Here is a 24942-nt window from a genome sequence, read left to right on the forward strand (position 1 = left end):
TTAAGCCACAGGAACAATTTAAACCACAGGTAAACCCTACTTGGATATTTTTAAAATCAGATTTTGGGAAATGCATTCAAATCTGAATGCTTAATTTGGATTAGTTTGTAGCCACATACAAATGCATTAATTGTAACTCTTCTGTTCCTTATATCTTGAACTATAATACATTTGCCATGTATTTAATAGAGAAAAAGTGAATTGTTTTAAATGCAGTGCATGCAAGGACTTAAATGTTATAATACAACTGAGATTTGAAGTAGTTCAGAATCACAGGGCAATGTAATAGAAATCAAGAGAGTTAAAATTTTCCATATTTCCATCCTCTAGTTCCATACTGACAGCTACTCTCGGTTGTTGTGGAAAAGAGCCTCTTGCCATCATGCTGACACTTTAGTCATTACCATGGCAACCAATGTAGATATATCAGATGTTGACTACACTGAACAAATGTATTCAATTTCATCAACCTCAAAATGACATGCAGACTTCAAAGCTGGGCTCAATTGTTTACAAAGCGTTTACACAAAAGCGTCAGCTAAATGCATAAATTAAATATGAATGACACAAATTGGACATTTTGTGAAGGTATAACACTTCAGTCAAGAAGATAAAGTAAAAATCCATTTGGGAACTGTTTATAGAGAACAAAAGATGACAGACCAGCAATGACAACATATGGTTCATGTGAATCATAACCTATCAGAGATCTGTCAGATCCAGATGTCAGACTTGACGGCAACAGGAATGGGCTGATACAGGCAGGCCAAGTGTGCGTTTGCTGTGGCATCAAACCAAAAATGCTGGCAGGAGAGGTGACAACCTGAATGGAAAGAGGACAGCGAGAGAAAGAGACGGTTATGATGCTCCTACCGCAGACTTTAGAAAGACACTTGAATAGAAATAGAACAAGGTACACACTGCAAGCTAATCGTGGCACATGGTACACTGACCATTTGCTGGATAGACACTTGGACTGACAGAATTTCTGCAACAGAGCTAGTATTAAGCAGTGCTGTGTTCTGTTATTAGTTGGCAAAATGTTGAGGAATACAGGAAGAGCAAAACGTGGTTAATTGCTGCAAAACGCCAACGGAATATGTACATTAAACGAAAAAAATACACAGTTGTCTCTCCATATACAAATACAACAAAACAAATCTTCTCGTCCTGCATGGTGCAGTCTGGTTGCCAGCAGTGGCCCACGCAGCTTAATAGATGGCTATATTAACTGTTACCAAGTCACAAAATGAGTGAGAGCACAATGAAGTTCATTGTTGTGTAATACACTCATGATTCTAATGAAGGACTCAGATAACTGGAAACAAAAGGAACGAAGGTAATGAGACATTCAAAGCACAATGGCATGTTTGGCTAAAGTGCACTCAGCCTTGTGATATGCAGGGTATAATAGTCAGAAAATGAGGAGTGTCAAATAAGTTCACTTTACATGTGTTCATTAATGCTCGGTCTGTTCTGAAAATAGAGTCTAGCTTTCTTTCCAATTAGTAAAGGAGTAAATCAATAAAAAACCTTCACTAATTGCACTTAGGAAGCAACTGTAAATCAAAATGGAAGCTTAGAGCTTTAAGCATGTTTCACTGTTGTAATAATGAGCCAATTAGATATATAATAAAATGGCATTAGTCAGATGAAAGAGATGACTGGGCTATAGAAAAGTGCACAAGCCTTAAACTCCAGCTGAATCATACGTGACCCCGAACCACAAAACCAGCCGAAATTAAGATTTATACATCATATGAAAGCTGAATAAATAAGCTTTCCATTGATGTATGGTTTGTTAGGATCGAACAATATCTGGCCGAAATACAACTATTTGAAAATCTGGAATCTGAGGGAGCAAAAAGGTCAAAATACTGAGAAAATCGCCATTGAAGTTGTGCAAATAAATTCTTAGCAATGCATATTACTAAAATAAAAAATTAAGTTTTGGTATATTAACGGTAGGAAATTAACAAAATATCTTCATGGAACGTGATCTTTAATAAATATCCTAATGAGTTTTGCCATAAAAGAAAAATCTATATTTTTTTACCAATGCAATGTTTTTTGTTGGGGTTTTTTTGGCTACTGCTAAAAAATATACCCCAGCGACTGGTTTTGTGGTCCAGGGTCACATATTTCTTTTTACTGGGACAAATCCATGAGACCCCTCAGTCAGGGACAGCTTTAAATGTACTTTCGTTTTAATCTACTGCCTTCCTGCTGTGTCTTAATCATGCAGAATCTGCTAGAAAATGTTTTGTATGTACTCCCCAGTCTGTGTGGTTAGCCAATGTTTCTCTAGGTAAATACACACTAAAATGCTGTTGTTTATTACTGTTGCATTAGTGTCTCACACGTGATCTCAAGACCTTGCATATTTTTACATTCCACTGCCAAGCGTCTCACCTTTTTAAACACAAAAACAAGTTTTCTATAAACCTGCCCTTACATTTACATTTTACATTGATGTATTCGGCAAAGAGACTTGTATTGCATTGTTGGAATACATTTTAATCAGTTTCATCATGTATTCACTGTTAATCAAATCCAAGACGCTGGCATTGCAAAGAAAGGTCACATTTTATAGTTTTTAGTGGTAACTGACAGCATTTCGTAGATGCTGTATTGAACCCAGAAATTTAATTTAAGAAGGCAGAAATGGTTATGAACTAAAAGGCAGCCTTAATCTGGATGGATTAAAATTTGACATTTGGCAGACCCAGAACTAAACTTAATTCCTCAGCTTCAGAAACTGGCTTCAATATTTAGACAACTTAGAGCAGTAATGAAAGCACATAATCAAGTGTGTACCTTTATATTTTTTACTCTCAACAGTGCAATTACGAGGCAAGGACTTACATGAGATATTTCACTAGGAAATTGTGAATTGGGAAAATGCAGACACAACCTCTTCATGCAGAGAACGGAACAAGGGAAAACAGTGACATGGGATAGTCAATGTAGAACTTGGAATGGCTTTCCTTTCTCATTACCCATTGCTTCCACATCAGTAAACCGCTAGCCTACTTTCACAGCTTCCATTTTTAATGAGTTTCTCCAACACCAGCACCGGAGCTCACCAGTCCACAAGCCTGTCACATCCACAAGAAACCCACATAAAAGGAACACAGAATAATTGTAATAAATATTGAAAGAGTACTGGTTTAGTGGCCTTCAGACATGGAAGCAGCTGGTTCCTGGCTCTGGGTTCCTACAAAATTTATGCCGGTGACTCTTAGAGACGCCGTCAGAAAACAACGTGTATCTGGATATGAATACAGTGTATTTTATCATGTAGTAAGTCTGAACTTTAGTGCTCCAGATGTGTGGAGTAATTAAAGTCAGTCCATCACTTTGTTTTCCTGATATTCGTACATGCAAGAGTCTCAAAAACAGATTTACACAAACATGCAACTGATAGTAACAGGGTTATTGAAGACAATGAGGTCATAAGAAACATGGTGAATTAACAGGCCTCACTAAAACAAAAGACATCACACTTACCTCCACACATAAACACTCTGGCATGGGCTCAATCTCCCACTGGGAAGCGTGGTATTGGATCTAATTTCCTTTCTGCAGGCAGGCTGGAGGACACACCTGTGCTTCTCACGGGTCCAGCACACAACTTCAGGGCGAAGGAACCTCTCCAGGAAAACATTACAAAGTCCCAGAATCTTCTTTAGTTCAGAGCGAGTCATATTCCTGCTCTCACCCATCAGAAATGAAAAAATGCATTTATTTTATTTTTTTCTGGGAGGAGCTTGACGTGCTTGGCTGTTCGCAGAGCATGACTCAGGCAGTTGGGAAACTAAATTACACTTAGATTTATCTATTGCCAAAAAAGGTGGTAATAGAGTGTTCCAGGAATAGTCCTAAAAACGACGATATGGGATGGCATTTTTGAACTTCTAGTTACATCGTCTCAAAGTCATTTTATATATATACAGTATATATATATATATATATTTTAAATGGGATTTTGGTTAAATGCCTGAAAAAAGTTCTGTGGTTCACATATCTTCACATTTTATTCTATGACATAAAATACATCTGTAATCCCCACCTTGTGATTTTTTTAAGAGATGGCTAACAAATGGCTAAATGGGACTACAGAGATTGTTTGGGACATTTAAACATTATCAGGAGAAAAAAGAAAACTCACCTACTCACCGCATTCGCAGCCTTGTTCTGTTTATACTCACTCTCTAGTAAAACATTCTGATTCAAACTGTCCAACATGTACATTTTAAATAAATATTGAAAGGATTTTCAGCTTAGTTGTGGTGATGTTATAGTCATGCAACTCAATAGGCTCCAGTTATGTCAGTGGCCAAGAAAAATTATTAGACTACAAATAATGTTTTAACCAACATTACCAAATTTGTTATTATAACAAATTTTACCTCAAACTCCAACATTATTTATTATTATTATTTTTTTTTATGAACGTCAACTTGTGTTGTATTCAGAAACACCATAGGTGCTCCAGAGCTAGCGGGGGAAGCAGAGAGGCTAAAGTCTGATCTGATGTTTAGTATAAGACAAATAAAAGGCAGAAAAACAAACACATAATTATTTAGTACAGCATCATGCAAGCTATCATTGGTTTTCTGAGTTCTCTGTTAAACTACTACTAAACATAATGATGGCTGGTGGATGCTGGTTCAAATCTGCAAAGATTGAACCATAAGACATTACAATTGACCCCTTGAAAATAAAAGTAAACAAATCTCACTACCTGGTCACATGCACATAATACAGAAGTGATTCCAGAATGCTGTAAAAAGTTTCAAATTTTTTTTTTGCAGAACTGGAACATTCATAATTCACGTTCTACAAATCCTCACCTTCAGTCAGTTATTTTATTCTGATAATACTTTCAGCTTGCAATACAAGTGTACTACTCTCAGTTCTGTTTTAATGCATCTAAATACATTCATTTCCAACTATTTTGACAAAAATCTGCTAAAAAAAAAAAAAAAGGAAAACGTCTGCAGATTCCTGTGATGTGGTGTTGAGAATTCAGTTCTAATTTTATGTATACCTCATGCCATTTACTTTACAAAAAACATTAATATGAGCTGTCATGATGATGGTGTGAAAACCATTATCAGGATTCCAAGTTCTCTGTCTATCTTTGCAGCAAGACATTACATTTGCAAAAGCGGGATGCCAAATGCCCATGGCGCAAACACAGAGAAGGCCTAATTGAGAGTTTGTTGACAGGCTGGTGGCACAATCCCAGTTTTGCTCCTTTCAAACTGAAAGTCTTCTCTGATTCATAACCCGCTCAAAACCATCCAGAATACAGACTCGAATGAACTCGATGACCCTTAAGCTGCATATTTTAGGTCACACACATGGAACAACACAACGAATGCTGATTAGGGGGTAATTAATTTTGCTTTACAAACAAAGTCGTGGCTCTGTGAAACTGGAAAGGGAGGCTATCATCTCAGCAATTCTCCCGGTAATGTTGTCTCCTCCATTAAATCCACAGGAGCTCTTGCTTAACATTCAATCTTTATAGCACAAAACAGCCCCTCCTCTCCGACTACTCTTCATGCAGAACCATGAGAACTGTTACCATGGAAACGTCCTTTGAGATATAGTGCGGCTGCACAAACATGAAATGCTTAAATGCCTCCGTCAAGCACGTATCGAACTGAACCAATGGTGCTTGGACTACAAGGTAAGTATCCTTTATATTCAATCGAGAACGCACAGGCGCCTACTGTTTCTGGTAGCCCAAGAGCTCGAGCCATCTGCACATCACACACAGGCTGTCAGTGTTTGTTTTTTTAATTCAAAGTCTTTACAATTGGGGTTTCGCAGTTCCGCAGAAACACAGAAAACATTCTAGAACAAACTGAAGCCTTCTATTTAGCCTTCTGTACAAGCTGTAACTGTAAACCAGACAGGTTTGATCCAAATCTGGTAATGCACTTGGCATATATGAAGTGCATTCAAGGTATACAACATCCAGCAAATCAATGCTATCCAACTTCCATATAACTAATATTTGACTAGGCGTATATGGGCTTTGCCAAGCTGTCCTCGTTCCTAACATGCAGCCATACAGCCTGTGGCACTGAGCAGAGCACTCTTTTTTTTTTTTTTATTCACACATCTATGGATCTGCCACCATGGTTACGGCGGTGAAGGATGAAGACTGATGGATGAACACACAAGCAAGAATGAGGTGAGAGACAGAGATGGAGAGAAAGAAAAGAAATGAACCAGGGCGGAAAAATGAAGTCATAGCGGAAGAGGAAACCTGCTAAAAACCTGGGGAGGAAAATGGGTTGAAAATAGGGAGATGATGAGTGAGAAATTATGTGACAAGTTCGCCTGAGTGGCTGCGGAGTGACCGCATTGTCTCACTGGCGATGGCAGAACTGCTGAAGCTCAAGGAAACAAATGTTTTTGGAAGTGTTATAATTATGAACCATCTAATCGAGTACCTATCGTACATATACAATAACCAATATGTAGACAGCAGAGGGGTTGATACACAGGGTTCGGACAAAATACCCAATAGCCTACTTCTTTTACCACCATTTTCCTTTAATACAGCTTCCAACCCTTGAATAGATTTATACAACTTCTGAATTGTTTCCAGTTGAATGTTGTCTATCAGAACATTTACCAGTCGCTCAAATACGTTGTAGCAGATGATCTGCTTCTCACTCTTTATTGATGTGTGTTATCAGTTTTAGCAATCGCCGTTCTTTTATTGACTTTGTGTAGGTCTTGGTCAGCTGGAAACAAGGTCTTCCAAGGCGGTAATTAAAGTAATTAATAGTAATAAATCCTACCTATATATACAAAGGTATGTAATGTGAAAAAATATGCAATGTCAAGACTGCTTGTAATTCTCTGACATTAAGCAGAATGACCATTTCTCTGTTATTATGCCAGCAGGCACAAGTATTAGTCTAACAATAATCTGAACCAACACCATTAATAAGCTTTAAGATTCTTTGAAAACACCATTTCCCACCCTTTATTCTCATTCACCAAGAAACAAACGACAATGAAAAGTGAAGACAACAATTCGGGAAATCTGTGCCATGTGCTTTTACAAAAGCTGCATCGGAGTAAAAGAGGTGTTCAATATCTCTCAGAATCACTAGGCGTTTAGGTACGCCTCAAGATCAATTTTATGACCTGGGCCTCATCTGGTATCATTACACCAAACATAAATAACAGCAGTAAATGTTTCACATGGAGGCAGTGGGGTGCTCAAACACCAAGGTGACAAAATCTAATCTACATATGAGAACACAGTTTAAATCACCATCGTCTTATTTTGAAACTAAATGAAGTCACATGAGAATTATCAGCCTTCCTTGAAATAAAAAATAAAACATCCTGATTCTCATTTGAAATGGGTTAACTAAATGGCAAACTACTCTCCATTCAAATAGAACTAGTTGTTCCAAACTCAATATTGCAAATTCAATTTATAATTGCAGTTCTGTATTCATAATGTCTTAAAATATTAGAAATAACCACCACATTCAGATTTTCCCACAAATAATGATTTTAGAGGCTGCTGTTAATTTTAGATACAAGCATGTGACAAAACGTTGGTAATATTACTGTACTAACTTGCCAAGTATCCAACAGGCTAGTTAATGAACTATTACTTAATAGATTTTTTAATGCAACTCTTAAAGCAGTCTTTTGTTACTGCTGTTACGGTTTTATAAAAAGCTACAAGACATTCAATGTTTTGCATTACGTGTAATAAAGGTATCAGGAACTTCGCTGTGGGTTGAAACTACTAATGCATAGCCTCTAGTGGGTAATTATTTTAAAGTGCCAATCTTTAGGAAAAAACCACACTGGGGAAAAAATTAAACCAATATCTTATCGGGCACAGTCTAACACGTTCCAGCTCTACACATCCTGGGTTATCCGGGTTAGAGATTACATTACGTGAGGTTGTTGTTTTAATCCCTGCACATTTTTTCATCCTCACTGAGCAGGATTTATATTTGCCAAAGAGCATTTGGAGCAAATGATGAGCAATTGTTTATAAAACAAAAAAAAAAAAGATTTGGGAGATAAAAAGTTCCTAATTACTATTAGCATTATTATTATGACTTGCATATTATTATGATAGAGAATTTATAAAAAAAAAAAAAAATCCATGAAGGCATTACTGTACAAAAATTATCAAATTTACTACGAGTATGAACTTAAATGAAGATTTTTAGTTTCTTCTGATTTCTCAGATTCATACACTCTTAAAAGTCAAACTCCCAGAAACCTAGGAATACATCAAAAATATAAATCCGAGGAAACGGAAAGCAGTCTTACAAAAACAAAACCCACTTTATTTAGACAGTGTTCAGGTCTCAGTATCAATGTGCCGGTTGAAAATGAAAAGAGAAAGCTACAAACTTCCAAGAACAGCGATAACTGAGTCTACACAAACTTTATTTTCTTAAAAATACATTACCATAAAATAAAAAGCAATAAAAGATATATATGCAGATTGGGGAGGGCAGGGTTTCACCCCATTTTTCGGTGATATACAGCCTGGAAAGTTTTGGAAGAGGAATTATGCATGTATCTGCGTGTGTGTGTGTGTGTGTTTGTGTGTGTAGTGGAGTGGGCCGTGTTGAAGTGAGGGCTTGGTTCACCTGAGGAGGAGGAGGACGACAGCCTCCACACAGCAGTAATGCAGCAGTCACATGGGCACACATAAAGAAAAGATAGAGAGAACAGCCATAACAGGAAGAGAGAAGGAGAGAAGAGAGGTAGTAAAGTGAGAGAGGTAGAGCGAGGCGGGGCAGCTACTCTGTCAGCACCTAAGGGAGGAGCACAAAAGGCCAGCTACACCTAAGATAAGCAAAGTTTCTCCATCACTTCAGTGTGATACCATATACACCTCCATTTGCATTCTCCAAGAGAACAAAACAAAGGTTTTTAATGTGTGTTTGTGTGTGTGTGTTCGTACATCTGCACAGTATCTGAAGCAAACAAAGTTTAATGCATTTGTGGGTACATCTCTAAAAACAGCAGTTTGGTGTGCTCTCGTTCGGGGGTACAGTACTCAGGACGCGTTTAGGACAGTGGAGCACTTGTGGCGGTGTGAGTTACGATCTCTCATTGATCTCTGGGTCACAGCGTGGCTGATCAAGCAGAGTACCATAAAGCAAATCTGCTTTACACTCCAAGCACAGATTAAATACAATTGCACCGGCGAGGTAGATTATCAGCTAGATGTGCTCAAGGAAGGAAGCCACCGGGAACCCTGCTGAAATGGATACTGTACCACAAACACGAAAGGCATTGGAAAAGTTCTCTGCGCACCACAGACGGGCCGGCTCGTAGCTACAGTGTGATTTGATTTCGATATTAGAATGATTAGCTTACGTGGATTAGCACAATATACAAATATGATTCCATCAGTCACATTACAGGGAAGAGCCAGACGCCTGCAGCAATGTTTCTCTTCAAATGCAGGAGTCTGCAGAACGTTCTTGAAAACAAACACAGGGAAGAGAAATGAAACAGAAGCCAGTGCTATTACTAGCCAAGAGACCCAGGAAAGGCAGCACTCTTGACTCTGTGCCCTGAGCGTGTGAATGTTTACGGGTGAGGAGGTGAGTGCTCAGCTCAAACGAGAGGATTTAGAGATGACCCAACCATCAGCAAGGCGAAACTATGAGGGAAAAGACTGCAGGTCTGTGGGGATCCCAGATTAATCTGGATTTAAGTCGTGTGTATCTGCATGTGGATGTGTAAGTGTGTGCAGGGACGGGGGGAATAGTTTAGTTTTCAGCAGCACGAGGAGGGGGCGCAGATACAGGAGGTCCCACTGGGCCAGGGGGCATCCCATCAGGCTGTGAGGTTGGAGGTGGAACTTGGTCTATAAGAAGACAATGATGATGTTTTAAAAAAAATGCAGGCGAAAAATATATATAGAGCCCAGGACAAATGTGCATTGTGGAAGAACAAGAGTATGGGATCTAGTGACAGAACGGATACTCACACATGCCGTTGGGTGGTCCAGGGTGTCGAGGTCCCATCATGGGCGGCATGCCACCCTGTGGGGGTCCAACTAGGGGAGGTCCAGGCATTATTCGTCCTGGCATAGGCTGACTTGGCATGGGCTGGCCTGGTCCAACCATTGGTCCTGAATAAAGCAACAAAAGACACTTGAAAAGAGACGCATTGATGTGCTACAGAATATTCACTTTTGGAAAAGAATTAACAGGGTTTCTGCAGGTTTTGTGGAGGTATTTAAGAACCTTAAGACCAAATAAGGAAATAAATTAAAAGGGAGAGAAGAAAAATAGAGAATGATTAAAATAAGGGTAAAAAATGTCTGCAAATCGGGAAAATCTAGCTTTTTAAAAAGGAAAACACGTTTATTATTCTGATCCCACTGACAGATATTTGTTCTTGGTTTAAGCATAAACTCACTTAACTTGTTAAATATATTCATTTCACATCTCAAGTAAATATATATTGATTTAAGTGTTTAGATGTGTGAACTGAAAAAGGTCTTAATTTGTGGAATGGCAAATAAAGAAACCTTTTTATGAGTCTCTTGATTAGGGATGTGCGATTAATCAAAGTTCAGCTTCCAATGATTATAAAACACAACTGAAATACGATTATTTTATGCCACATTCCAAACACACAAGTGTAATTTAGGTCCTCATTACAAGCCCAAAATTAATGTTTAAATCAAATCATGTAACATGACAGTCGTACAGTGTAGACTACTGGGGGACATGCTGTATATTAAAAAGAGCCGTGTTAAGCTCTGAAAGACAATTCAAGCTGTTCTCCAGGTGGCTTTTTGTTTGTGCGCTCTGAGAATGCAGCCCTGGAATGAATGTTTTGCTCAATAAAAAAAAAAGAGCAACCCAACAGAAGACCTCAAACACACAACCAGAAGATCAGGGTGCATGCTGACCTGTCTGAGGGGCATGGTGGGGACCCATGGCATGGTGCATGGGGGGATATCCAGGGCCAGGGTGCCCGGGATGTCCTGGGTGTCCAGGGTGCATGCCTGGAGGGGGTCCATGTGGAGGTGGTCCGTGATGTCCTCCTGCATTCTGCTGCGCAGCTGCCTGCTGCTCCATCTGCTGACGAGCCTTCATCTCAGCATACTTCAGCTGCTCCATGTGGAAAGCCTGTCGCTCTGTCAAAAGCTGCTGCCTCTGGAGCTCCAGCTATAAAGAGAAAAACTCTTGTTAAATCAACTCATAGTCTGATGGGAAATAAGGGATGGTTTAAATTGATTACTAGGGCTTTACTCACACAGAACACTATTTCAAATTGCTTATCAAATCATTAGAAGTACCTTCAAACCATTTGAATGTTGTATTAAATGTAAAAATTAATAAAAAAAAATATGGCCAACGGGAACCAGTGTGGACCGGCTATGAATGCCAACAATGGTTACACATGCCATCTTTATGCTGCAGCTTTGGAAGTTTAAGTAAAGGCTCACGAAAAGTATGCATCACAAATATAGCATGAACCCGATTCATGCCACTAAAACAGCACAAAAAATGTTTCCGTGAGCAGAAAACACTATTACAGTAACCAACCTTTTTTTTTTTTTTTTTAAGAAACAGTGGGTGTTGCTAGACTGTGCAGAGGTTGCCAACATGCTTAACAAAAAACAAAGATGTATTTAGTGAATTTATGTGAATTTATGAACACTAGAAGGAAATAAAGTACTCCTGGACTGGGCTATATAAAGACATCCTTCAAGCACTATTTACAGCACCTAAATTGGGCTACTATCTTCAGCTACATTTGCTAAAGCATTCTGCAGTGCCTTCTAAGCCTCTTGTGGACAGCGCCTCAGATGTGTAGACATAACACTACATGATACAAAAGAAGAAGGCACAGCACAGTTCAGAGGATGAGTGAACTTTATAAAGACCAACAGAAATGAGGCATTTGATGCATAATGCAGAAATGATGCATGTTTGCATTTCCACTGACAAACTCTAAAGCATATCAGTAGTTGCTATTATAAATTTATTTTCTTTTTTTTGTGATTTCAGGGTGAAATGTTCTTGACAGTCAGATTCACCAAAGACAATCCGCAATACTTACAGCTTCCTTCTCACGGTCCATGATGGTCTCCAGCTCCTCAAAGTGTCTGAGTTTGAGCTCCAGCTTCTTCATCTGAGTCTCTACCAGAAGAGCCACAAGAGATTTGATCTTCCTCTCTTCCACTGCAGCCAGGTGCTGAGACACACAAAAACAACATGCATGAAATCAAGTTAGCCGCCAGGGTGATAAAAAGACTTTGACTGGAGACAGCTGCACAAAGCACAGTTTCTGTTGGTGCCAGCAAAGGAAGTTAAAGAATTGGTATACATTAAACCCAGTCCCTGCTGCAGCGAGAGCCATATCTGGGATGCATTACCTTTGCCTTTGTGGCAGCAGAGGCCAGAGCAGCAGCGGCGGCAGTGGAGATGTTACCCTCTCCGATATCCAACTCAAGCTTTTTCTTCCCCACTTCCTTCTCTTCCTCGCCCTCCTTCCCTTCCTCTGTGGTTTCCATGTCCTCCTCTTTGTCTTTCTCTGGAACAAGGTAACAAAATTATAACAACAACAAATGTATATATATAGTATTGTGCAAAAGTCTTAGGCCACTAGTATTTTCACCAACAAAAATGAAATGGTTTTAAGTAAGTAATTTCGATATTTTGCTGTAGTGTGTCAGTAGTAAATATCAGTTTACATTTCCAAACAAATTTTTTGTCATTAATTGTAATAATCCAATGAGATTTTTGTTTGCACAAGGAGTCTGACAGCAGCCAGTGCTCCACACACAGAGATCTGATCTCATCATCATCATCATCATCATCATCAGTGGAATAACATGAAAAAACAGAACAAACTGAGACAGACTCAATCCAGAAGAACTGTGGCAGTACTGTATATATATATAAGCAAAAGATGAAATTTTGAACCATGTGGGTAACCAATCAGTTGTTGGTCTCTCATGACATTCATAGTATTTTTTTCCCCATACCTACCTACATTCTTCAAAATATCTTATGTTGTGTTCAGCAGAAGAAACAAACCAATAAAGGTTTGGCACAACGGAGTAAAAAAAAAAAAAGCAAGCATGTCTCTATTTAACAAGGATAAAGCAGATTTCAGACAAGCCCATGTCCATTTGTTGCCGTTGTGGTTGTCAGAGTCTGTACCTGCTGTCTTGGATTCTCCTCCCTCACTCTCTTCGTCATCCTGTGGCTCAGATTTCTCTGTAGTCTCATTCTTTTCCTTCTCCGTCTCTGTCGGCTTTTCCGCAGACTCGCTGGGCTTCTCTGCTTCATCCTTTGACTCCGCCTGCAACAGATGAGATGGGAAATGACACGAGTTACACAACATGAAACAAGTGAAAAGCAAATGAAGCGCTGGTACAGATGACTACATAGAAGATATGCTTCGAAGAACTAGACTCAATATGGAGAAACAGAATGTAAAAAGGTGCATTGCAAGAAGTGCATTGCATTCCAGCAGTGCTCGAAATAATCACTTCTGATTCGATTCCAATCAGACCATAAACATGACAGTAGGAACACATCTGGTTACTGGTGGCAGGGCCATATCTGACCTTATCAGGCTGGGAGTCCGAGTCAGTGTCCATCTTCTCAGTCTCTGTAGGTTCTGTGAGTAAAGGAAAACAAACATTCATAATAAGAAACGGAGCAATTCCAAGAAGTTGGCCCTAATTAAAACACCAAGTGCCAGATGGTGGAGTGTATTGGACAAAAAGGCAAAAGAAATGCATTTTCTTCTTAAATTGATTTTTATTGATTTATTTTATTGATTGATTTATTGAAGTCCCTCTTTACCTGACTTGGTCAAAAATACAGTAAAACAAATACTGTAAATTATAACTTGCATATTGCATATTACATTACCTAAAAGAATATTAAATGTTATATTTCAATTTAAAGTAACCATTTTCTGATTTAATATATTCTAAAATGTAATTTATACCCGTGATAAAACAATGAATGAAGCATTAGTGTGAACACGATCAAACAAACGCATGGCAAAGTCAAAACTAAAGAGTGACAGCACTCAGAAACCAAAAAAAGGAACCAGCCATTAAAGAATAGAACAGGGTGACCAAATGAGTGAATGACCTTATGAACAGTCATTAGAGCATCAGAGCAGAACAAAGAGTTGTGGCACACATGACGTTGTTGCCTTTAATAAGGTATGTGTGGCAAATCCTGCACTGGCACACCATGTCACACTAGTTCACTCCACTGACCCAGTTTCAACCCCTCCCAAGACTGTGCCCCATCTGCCAGTGCTGCATAATGCCATCAGCTACCATTGTATGCAGTCATACATGCTACCTCCAGTGCTGTGTTGTCTCACATAATTAATGTATTATTACACAAGGTCTATAGATTTTAGAGAGGTGTATAGATGAAATTTGTATCATGTTCTTTTTAATTTGACTAATTGTTATTAAATAACAACAAGTCCATGCACAGCCAATGAGGGTCATTGGGTTTGTCCATTTGTCCATAAGTACTGATCTGCTTCCACCTAGTGGAGGTAGCTAGAACTACAGAGGAACAATTAACGACATGGAAATCCCACCCCATCAGAGCTAATTTCACCTTATGCAAAATTACCTGTTTTCTCTGGTTCCTCAGGAGCTGTGCCAGCAATGCCACTGTTCTCCAGGCCGAACGCAGGGTCTACTTTTCCTGTGCTGCGTGCAGCCTCCTGCACCTTCTTCACATGAGCCTCCACCAGCTCCGTAGGAACCTCCTCACGCACACGCGAGAACTCCTCTATAATCAATGGACAGTAACATCATCTTAAAATACACAATGGCACACAATGTTGTTCACTGTGAGCTATTAAAGTTTCATAACCACCCTGTTTTGCAATGCAGAAGCTATTTTCACTAAATTTGTGAGACTTCCTAATCAATAGACACTGCAGAATAATTAGAAGAATAACTGGTTTTGTGCTATAAACCAGGGTGTTTATGATTATTATAAATTAAAGTTATATAATAACAAGGTGCCGTCAATTCCTCAGGTTAATTTGGTGCAAACAATTATGGGGGGGGGGGGGGGGGGGTCCCACATGTATCTGCACTATTGCAAATGTGAAATTGATTCTATACAATGGTTCAGTAAACAAATTAATATTTGTAGCAATAATATTTTATAGCAACAGAAAGAATTCAAAACAAAGCCACAAGAGAACTGTTGTGCCTTTCTCCAAGCAATACACAGCGATGTTTTGTTAGAACGAATGAGCAGTTTTTAACGAATTGAATTGAATCAATGAGCCATTTACAAAGCCAGTTACTTGCTAAGTTTCCGAACAAGTCGTTTGAACAAATCAGTTGTATGAATGACTGAATGGGCCACTCATTAAGACTTGCTGCCACCTATTCCTGGCTTCATATTTAGAGTATCATTTCATTTAAAAAAATAATAATAATAAAAATATCTCATTAAGAATCCATTAATTCATAGCATCATGTATGCAATTAATTCATGCCACCTCTGAACAGTTTGGGAAACCTAAATGCCTCTTCAGAAGCATCTAAAGCTACTTTTTTGTCATGTGTAGTCATTACTTTTCTCATTTAAAACAATGATGCCTTAATATTTTGGGGGTAATTTCTTTAATATTTGAAAAAAAAAAAAAAGTATTTGCAATTAACGACAACGGAAGCCTAGCACATTAAAGTAACAAATGGTCACACTCGCTCATATTAAAAATAAAGTGGATACACCAAAACTTGACAACATACCCAAAGCTGCTTTGGCAGCAGCTGCCGCCACACGCGGGTCGACCACAGAGGCAAGGAATGCAACAGTGCTCATGACAGGATTCCCTGATTGGCTGAAGGGGACCGGCTGGTAAGCCAGAGGGCCTAGCGAGGCTTCAGAGCTCTCCAGGTATTGATCCTCTATGGGCAGCCGCAGGAAGTGCAAGATGCACTCATCTTGTGTACGGCTGCCCACGTGCTCTGAAACCTTATTCCAGTCATCCTTATACATCTCCAGAGCCTGGAATTAGTAGTTTAAATAATACTGTTAAAAACAAAACAGTGTGAAAGGAGAATCTTATGGTGTAGATGAGCTTATGAGGCCCACTGTTTTATTTTAAAGGGGTCATCGAATGCTTATTTTCCACAAGCTGATATGATTCTTTAGGGTCTTAATGAAAACCCCTTTAATGATTCATAGCTGACCTCCAACAGAAGCAACGTTTCCTGCTCAGTCCACTCTCTGCCACCAGCAGCCCCTTTACCCTGTAAGGCAAATGATCACATCAAGAATTACGAAAGATAAAAGAAAAAGCAGTGAAAAATTCCAAATATTAGGCGACTTGCCTTGGGATTCTTCTTTGAGTAAATATCTGTACGTAGACCAAAGTTCTGCAGGTCAGTTGGCTTGTCTTTGCCCTTTTCTGGGAAGTTCAGCATCTGCTGAGCAGGGGGAACCTGGAATAAAAAACAGAGACTTTATTGCAACTTTTTAACAAAGTTTGTGCCTTTTGAGAATTAAAAGGGAAGTCACCCCAGTCTCACCTGTGGAGGACGGTGGTGCAGCGGCACCAACCCAGAGGGAGTATCAGCCAGAACGTTGAAATGTGGTGTTGGTGGAGGGCCCATGGGGAGGGGTCTACTCTCAGAGTCAACCTGGTAGTTCACCAGCCCCCACTGCTCCAAAAAGGCATGCACTCTGGAAAAAAAAGAGACAACACTGAAGGTAAAATATACAATAACAACTAAAAGAAATAATCCTATTTAACATCATGCAAGACTCTCTGCATAATATTCTAATGAAAGTTCTGACCTCATGACTGCACACACATCTCCAGTGAGGTTCCTCCTGCAGGAAGTGGAGGTCAGGTACTCCTGAGGATTCAGCCGGTATGTGTCAATCATGAAGTTGCGATAAGCCAGATAGCTGAGGAATAGGTAATAGTACGGAAGTTGGAACAGAAAAACAAACATGAATCGTAAGAGAACCACAAAAAAACATGCGAGCATAATGATTTAAAATGAGGATATTTTAATGTGCAAACTTACATCTCTGGAGTCTTAGATTTGTTTTTGCCATTGAAGAACTCTGGAAGGGCACGCCTCTCAATTTCATGTATACTGGGAAAAAAAGAAATGACATTCACAACTCAGGGAAAAGGTTTAGTGATTTTTTCCAGGATTGAACTGAGAAAAAAAAAATAGGCAAATATTATGCATTATATTTTTGGATAAATTCAAGATTATTTGCATAGGTCAAGATACAAATCGTTGCAAAGTTTCAATATATTTAGTAGCTGTAACTGGTTAAGCTGCAAAAAAATTTTACTTAAAAAAAATTACATTACAGCTTAACCAAAAATTATTCTCTAAACCACATGATGTTTGTTTAATACAGTGGTTATCAATCAAGGGGCCAGGGGTGACTTAAGTTAAATTACTTTATAAGTCAAATAATTCAAATTAAAATGAAAATCTTTTTACATTAAAAATACAGAACTACTTCATGGCAAAATGCAACTATCGTTTCATTAAAGAACAGTTCTTAAAATAATTGAAGTTAATTTAATACTGACAATCCCTAGCTTTTTAACAATAATAATAATAATAATAATAATAATACACACAAAAAAGGAGATTTGACCTTTGAAAAAGAAGAATGACCTTTATCATAACTACTGCAGAACATACCAGAGGAGATATCACAGCATATATGAGTGAGAGTCTTCAAAACTTGTGATGGACAAAAAGGTTGAGAACCACAGGTCTATAACATCATTTCCATCCAAACAAGCTCTCTGGACATTGCTACAGCACGTGGTGGAGGGTATTTGATACCTGTTGTAGTCGAACCAGGCAGCATAGCTAGGTATAATGATGTGATGGGTTTGTTCAGTCACGTTGTCCTCAGAGTCGATCAGACGATTGACCTCTGTCTTGCCCTGCTCATCCTCCTCCTATCAATTATGATTTGTAACACTTTCAGAACCATTTGATTCAGTATAAATGGCTTGGCATTAAAGTCATATATTGATAGACTACTTAATTTATGGCTAAAACACAAGGATTGTTATCAACATAATGCTGTGCATCTATTATAATGGTGGAGAGGAACTTTCCAGAAACACTGATTTACAACCTACCTTGCCTCCAGATGCTAGTGAATCATCTTCCTGGTCATCTAAGAGGGCAATAAAAATTATGTGATCATTTAAATTTCCTCAGAGAAGATATATTCATACCCAAAACAAATATGAAGTAAAACACTCACCCAAATCAGCAATCATTCCGCCTTTCATTGGTGTGTTCTCACTGTCCTTCTTCTGATTGACTGCAAGCGATAAGGCAGAGGACATTAAGCAAAGCAGCTGATGATGATGCATCAGAGAGACAATTCAATACAATAACATTTAAAAGCTTTCAATGTAAAGTAGGGTTGGGTATCGAAAATCAATTCCAGAATTCCTTCGAATCATTCAGAAAACACCACCAGTTCAAATAAGGGACCATTAATGAAGACTGACCATTTTTTGGCAACGTAACTTCCTCCATTCCTGGCACAGGCGAGGGATCTTCCAGGTCCTTTGTGAGGTCTTCATCCTGCTCGTCATCATTCTGATGTCCACGGCGCCTCCCCTGCGACCCAGGATTCCTGTTTGAAGTAAATGAATGAATGAGACTGCTACAATTAAAATGATCGTGACTAATTACATTTTATACAAGAAATGTTTCTTGTATGAAAAGCAGCAAATCAACATCTTATAATGATTTCTGAAGGATCACGTGACACTGAAGACTGGAGAAAAGGCTGCTGAAAAATCAGTGTTGCCATCACAAAAAATAAATTACATTAAAACATACCGAAAAATAAATCAACTATTTCAAATTGTAATACTGTGTCATAATATTCCTGTTTTTTCTGAATTTTTAGAAAATAAAAACTTCTTCCAAAAAACATATTATATAATAACATATAATCCAATTCCTTACAGAATCCAAATATTTGAACTGTAGTGCATATATTTAACAGACTCCAACAAGACAGTTACCCTTTCTTGCCCTTTTTGCGGGACTCTGCAGGGGTGCTGGGTGGGGATGGAGAGCGTCTCCTCTTCTTGCCGGCAACCAGGGACTTGCGGTCCTTTCGATCGGGTGTACGGGAAGACTGATCAGAACCATGGAGGGGTGAAGGATGAGAGAAAGAGCGAGAGAATGAGAGAATGGAACGGTTTTACACACAAGGGGGGGGGGGGGGGTGCTGCTGAGGGGATATTTGGGTGGGTGGGTGAGGTACGTGAGGGTGAGGCAGCAAGGAAGAGCTTTAGAGGATGATTGACAGACACATACACCGTGACAGAACAAACCCTGCCAAGACCTCAAAGAGTCTGGCTTAGCAACACAATGAAAATCAGAACATGCACCATATCCGTTTCTTTAGTGCTCATGTCTTTGGGTCTCTTACCACTTCCTCCCCTGGGAAGATTCGCTGGCGGAAACTCACAGGCTTCTTGTTCTCATCCACTTCGTAATCTTCCTCATTCATCCACTCGTTGAAAGCATCCGTGTCGATGACCCATTTTGCATGCACCTGAGAGGATCACAGAGCATACTAAGAAAAGCTGCAAAATGTAATCTGGCTGTATCGCTTACAATATGATTATGCTTAATAACGTAAGCCTTTTGAAATGTGTTTATTTTAAAACTGTGAATTAGGAAACATCACAATATTTACAGATCCCCTTACCCTCCATGGTTTCTCAGAACTTGGTGGATCCTCAACATCTCCATCCACATCACTTGTTGATATCCATGTGTCATAACTGGAGAGTTAAACAATCATAAATATCATAAGAACTGAGAGATAGACAATATTAGGCTTGATGCGATATTCAGTGTTTACTTTTTTTTTTTTTCTTTTTTTTTTTTTTTTTAAGTAATACAAATAATTTAGTTCAGTTAGACAAAAGACACCACAATTAAAAACTGAATGCGGTTGCACAATGCAGTGTACCGAACGACAGTCGAATCACAGATTTGACGTCTGGAGAGTGAGTCGAGCTGACTGCCAGGGGAGAGAGTGAGGGGAGAGAGACAAGACGATGGCGGAAGATGGTATATCAGAACGAAATGCAAAAGCGCCTGTTTGGCAATATTTTGGATTTTGAAATCCCTGTTGACTTTTGACATTTTTTCCGAAGGTGATTTTTTTTCTTTTTTTATTGATTTGGTTCCACCGTGTTTTTTTTTTTATATTTAATTTTTCTGCAAGTTATTTATTTTATATTAGGCCTATAACATGGGGTATTTTTGTTAGGTTTGTTAACTAATGTTCTGTGTAATATATAACAGAACTGCAGCTAATTAAAAAATGAAAGTAAAATACAAGATATTTAAAAGTAAAGGAAAGCGCGTTTACATATGCAAATATATTTATATATCCAATAGATATTAAACAAATATAGAATTCTCCTTTTTTTTTTTACACCAACATACAATGTGTGTGTATATATACACTACCTACCTGTCAGGATAATTGCCCCAGTGAACCAAAACTTGCTTGTCTTTGCGCATGACGGGACGTAGCCATTCCTCTGGAAGGCAAAAGCAGAATTCAAAAGGTAAGTTTAAGAAAACAAATATAATGTCCTATTAAATTAAATTACTTAAGAAGGAAGATAGGAGAAGACTTTTGTTCATCTAGAACTCTTCTGTTATAAAAGTCAAACACCAACCTTCTTCCGCCTGGGCTGTGGAGGGGTAAATAATATGAGTGGCCTTTGACTTATCTTCAGTCATGGTTCCCTAGTAGTTTGAGTGAAACAAAAACAAATAAGTGCAAAAAAAAAAACACAAGATGGAATTTTAGAAACAACTTGATCGATCATCATTTTTTTACCTGATGTCGCTTAATGATATCTTTGAGCTTATTGGCTTGCTTTTGCTCCATGTCAGACACAAGGTACACAATTGGTCGGGTGAAAGAGTTGTTCTGGAGGGAAGAATGAGATCTACATTATTGCATACAGAGAACATTCTACATATTCAGGACTGGGAGAACCAAGAGTGACAAAAAATCAACAAAGTACATTTAAAATGAGTCCTATTATCCCAGCACAAGGATTGTTACCTGAACAAGAGTCTTCTCAATATTCATGAACATCTCCACGTTTCGATCCATTCTGGATGGATTCTGCAGATCAAACCTCCTCCTGAAGAAATTCAGGCAAATCAATATTAATCATATTAGCATTATCTTTTAAAACATTACTGCTTTGAGGGTGTTGTCATTACAGTTATTATCCCAACTCTCTTTTTCACCCTTCCTGAAATTGTACTCACCAGCCTTGCTCACTTTTGAACTTGTATGCAGAACCCAGAATGTGGCAAAGGGCTCCTCCAGGTTTGAAATCCAGAAAGCTCTTTGCCTAGAACGACAGAATGACTTAATGAAATTTCCCATTTGGTTTACAATTATGTAAAAATTTACATTTCTGCAGAACTGTAACACAAGAACATGGCAATGTACTTGAAATGTGTCACAAGTCAAGTAATAAGTTACAATATAGAGAGGAATGATGAAGTGCACTTTCAAGGGATAATTCTCCTGAAAATGACTATTCTGTCAGTTACTCAACCTCATTTCATTCCAAATCCATAAGACATCTTTGAAACACAATGAAGATATCAATCTTCAAACATTTCACAGAGAGATTGTAAAAGAAACCATATGAATGAGTTGTTTAATTCAAGCTTTCTAAAGAGACAATCACTTTATATGATTTTACATATGAATAAATTTTGACTTTAATTTTCACATAAACATCAATTGACGCACATACATAGAGCCCATCATAATATGATCAACAGCAGCTCATTGCGCTATAACAAACCTCATTGGTTCTTGTGTGACATAAGTATGTATGAGCTTCTATTTACTATATTTGATGTGCTCTATTTATGTGCATTGATCAGTGCTTATATGTGAATAAAAGCCTGATTTAAAGTTGTTCATCTTATAAATGTTGTCTTCATTAGCGACTTCAACTACTGTAGGATTTAACTACTCGATTCCTATGGATTACATTTACTTCTATTTTATGAACTTTGGGTGAATGGACTTTCAATGGGGAGACTATCTTCAGTTGTGTTTCGAAGAGGAGTCTTATTAGATTTGGAATGTGAAGAACAAGAAGTGTAAACACTGCAAACCGAGACTTACAGGTAGTTTGGTAAGAGCAGGATTGCTGACTCTACGTCCAAATGCATCCTCCTGAAACTGCAGCAACTGCACCACCAGCGCAGCCAACGTTTTGCTTGTAGGAGAGTCGGTTTGGACATACTGCAGAAAAATTAAAACCAACAATGAATACCAGAAAATCAATCAGAAACCAAAGTATTGCATCTTTATGTTGCTGTTTTCAGTAATCACACAAAAACAAAATTACAGTCAAGTTCTCCTTCTAGCAATCATTACAATATTATTTGTGGAAATAATACTGAAGGTGCATAACAAATGAACTTCATTCACAAAAGTGCATTACAGGAGACTGATACTGGACAAGCCAGAGCAAGGGTGAAATTATTCAGTGTCAACAAATATCTGCCAAAGAAAAACCATCACACTTGATTTAAATAACATACACGCATGTGTTTTAGCTTTGTGGAGTAACGTTAGATATCACACTAACAAAAGTCCCATGGTTTCAATGGACACAGTACAATTATAAATACTATGATATACCTTAGAGTACCATATAAATACCATGATGGGGGACAGTTATAATTGTTCAGTACAACATGTATATGCCTAATATTATACTATTTACTGAATCATGGTACCACCAGAACATGAAATAATCGGTAAACAAACTTCAACATAAACAACCGAAGCTTTGTGGCGAGAACCACCAAGTGACCTCCGATATATAAAACAGTGGACTTAAAAACAGGACATGCCTGTCAAAATGTTGAAAATAAAGACAATAAATTGGCCGATTTTGAGACACAACCAACATGACGGCAGATCACACATATCAGTCAGTATCGTTAGCGAGCCAGCTAACTTAGCCCACAACACTTCTGCTTAAAACAACACAAAAGCAAAACTTGCTGGCTAAAATGCCAGACTGGGACCTAAACAACATCTGCACCACTGCTCTGATTCGAGCCTTTCGAATAATCGATCATAACAGCAAATAAACAATAAGCAAGCAAGCGTGCCGCTTCTTGTAGCTATTGTGTGATGCGCGCGCGCCCCCATTCAACGGGCGCCTCACGAGCCGCAGACCTTCTTATAATGTTTCCCAATCCACAGCCGAACTGTCTCCAACTGCGACACCGTTTCCGAGCTCTCCCAAAATTTGGAAGATGGCCCTCCGTCTTTTTTACGTCCGATCGAGGAACCGGCGCCCGCCTGTCCGGCCGATGGTCCTCCGGAGCCCGTTCCGCCCGCTGCAGTCGCCGCTGTCGCCATTGTTTCTTTATTAGCGATAGAAGCTAGCCCGTGGAAAATGTTTTAAAACAACACTGCGCCTGCGCAACTGTCGACGCAAGAGTCGTTGGTTGAGGAACTCTCGCGAGATTTCATTTGTCTCACACTGTACAATTACTATTTTTGTATATTTACTGAAAATTACTACAGCAACCCACAATATGTTAATTAACTTAAATACACATATACCTTTAAAAATGTCTACAGCTATTAACAAACTACATCCCAAACACTGTTAACTTGATGTTACCAGATATGATAAATCAAAACAACTTATAATTACTAAACTTTATAATTACTAATCATTACTTGTCTATTCAAGCTTGTTTGCTATTCCATCAGACTAGTGAAATAAGCATAATATATTTAAACCAAATGAAACATTATTCATAACAGTGTATGTACAAACTTTTGAGAGAAGTTCAATCACTTTTCAATGACACAACTGTTTACAGCCCTTTAAAGCTCTAAAAATTATCCAATTTAAATAGCATTTTTAATGGGATGACCAAAATGTACTTTGTGGTAAACAAACACTTACTAAAATGGTAAAAAAGACATAAAATCACCCATGTAACCAGTAGATGGCAGCAGAGAAGCTTTAATTGGCTTATTAGTCATTCATTTCCACTTGATTATATTTGAAGATGATTAAATCACTAATATAAAATATCAAATCATCTAGAAATCAAATTTTGTCAAATTAAGTTTTTTGTGTGTATGTGAAAAGAAAAATCACAAAGTGCCTCGAAAAACAATCTTTTCTCTAATTTGTGAACTTTTATAATTACTCAAGTTAAGTCAGTTCAGTATTATACTATAGAACACATTAAATAAGAGTAGTATATATACATTTTCCATAAAAATATTAGATCTTGCATGTTACTTTTTTTAATTCAGAAGACAGTATAAAAACAAAACAAATACACCAAACCAGTCAAACAGAATGTTTAGTGCAATGATCCTTCCCAGCCTTCCAATACATTTTAGAAGAAAACATTTGTAATAATAATAATAATAATACACAGTTGTAATATATTAACATATGCAGATGTAGTATGGACCCATTACTATTATTGATTTTATATATATATATATATATATATATATATATAAAACCCAATCGAGATGGTTTAGGGGTGAGCTGGACCGCAGACAGAAGGCAAAAGGGCCAACAAGTGCTAAGCATCTCTCGGGGAACTCCTTCAAGACTGTTGGAAGACCATTTCAGGTGACTACCTCTTGAAGCTCATCAAGAGAATGCCAAGAGTGTGCAAAGCAGTAATCAAAGCAAAAGGTGGCTACTTTGAAGAACCTAGAATATGACATATTTTCAGTTGTTTCACACTTTTTTGTTATATATATATATAATTCCATATATAATTCCACGTGTTAATTCATAGGT

At 38.2% G+C, this 24942-nt stretch overlaps 1 protein-coding gene across 2 annotated transcripts; it reads right to left on the bottom strand.

Annotated features, from left to right (window-relative positions):
* Positions 1 to 8440: 8440 nt before the first annotated feature.
* Positions 8441 to 23555, bottom strand: LOC132103334 (SWI/SNF complex subunit SMARCC1-like). 2 transcript variants are annotated; one of them, XM_059508358.1, is made up of 28 exons: positions 23334 to 23555; positions 22266 to 22385; positions 21386 to 21471; positions 21174 to 21255; positions 20943 to 21035; positions 20779 to 20848; positions 20568 to 20637; positions 19791 to 19866; positions 19509 to 19634; positions 19096 to 19187; positions 18571 to 18698; positions 18318 to 18377; positions 18190 to 18227; positions 17885 to 18003; positions 17096 to 17167; positions 16860 to 16973; positions 16592 to 16745; positions 16394 to 16504; positions 16253 to 16312; positions 15809 to 16067; positions 14667 to 14828; positions 13625 to 13677; positions 13215 to 13356; positions 12425 to 12582; positions 12109 to 12243; positions 10952 to 11210; positions 10019 to 10162; positions 8441 to 9895 (listed from the first exon to the last, which is right to left on the bottom strand). In XM_059508358.1, exons 1-28 carry the CDS (start codon positions 23517 to 23519, stop codon positions 9798 to 9800), a joined length of 3267 nt encoding a protein of 1088 aa, XP_059364341.1. In that variant the 5' UTR covers positions 23520 to 23555; the 3' UTR covers positions 8441 to 9797. The 2 variants fall into 2 exon arrangements, with proteins under 2 accessions (XP_059364341.1, XP_059364340.1); XM_059508357.1 differs by having other exon boundaries at positions 19096 to 19211; positions 23334 to 23554.
* Between the last annotated feature and the right edge of the window lie 1387 nt (positions 23556 to 24942).

Source organism: Carassius carassius, chromosome 24 (assembly GCF_963082965.1).
Source record: "Carassius carassius chromosome 24, fCarCar2.1, whole genome shotgun sequence".
NCBI classification, from domain to species: Eukaryota; Metazoa; Chordata; class Actinopteri; order Cypriniformes; family Cyprinidae; genus Carassius; species Carassius carassius.

Excerpts from the sequence above, each read along its gene's own strand:
- LOC132103334 (XM_059508357.1), bottom strand. The coding sequence starts at position 23,519 with ATGGCGACAGCGGCGACTGCAGCGGGCGGAACGGGCTCCGGAGGACCA. Across the intron at positions 18,699-19,095 it reads CGCAAAAAGGGCAAGAAAGG|GAATCCTGGGTCGCAGGGGA; the intron begins GTAACTGTCTTG and ends TACTTCAAACAG. Across the intron at positions 18,004-18,189 it reads CACTAGCATCTGGAGGCAAG|GAGGAGGATGAGCAGGGCAA; the intron begins GTAGGTTGTAAA and ends CATAATTGATAG.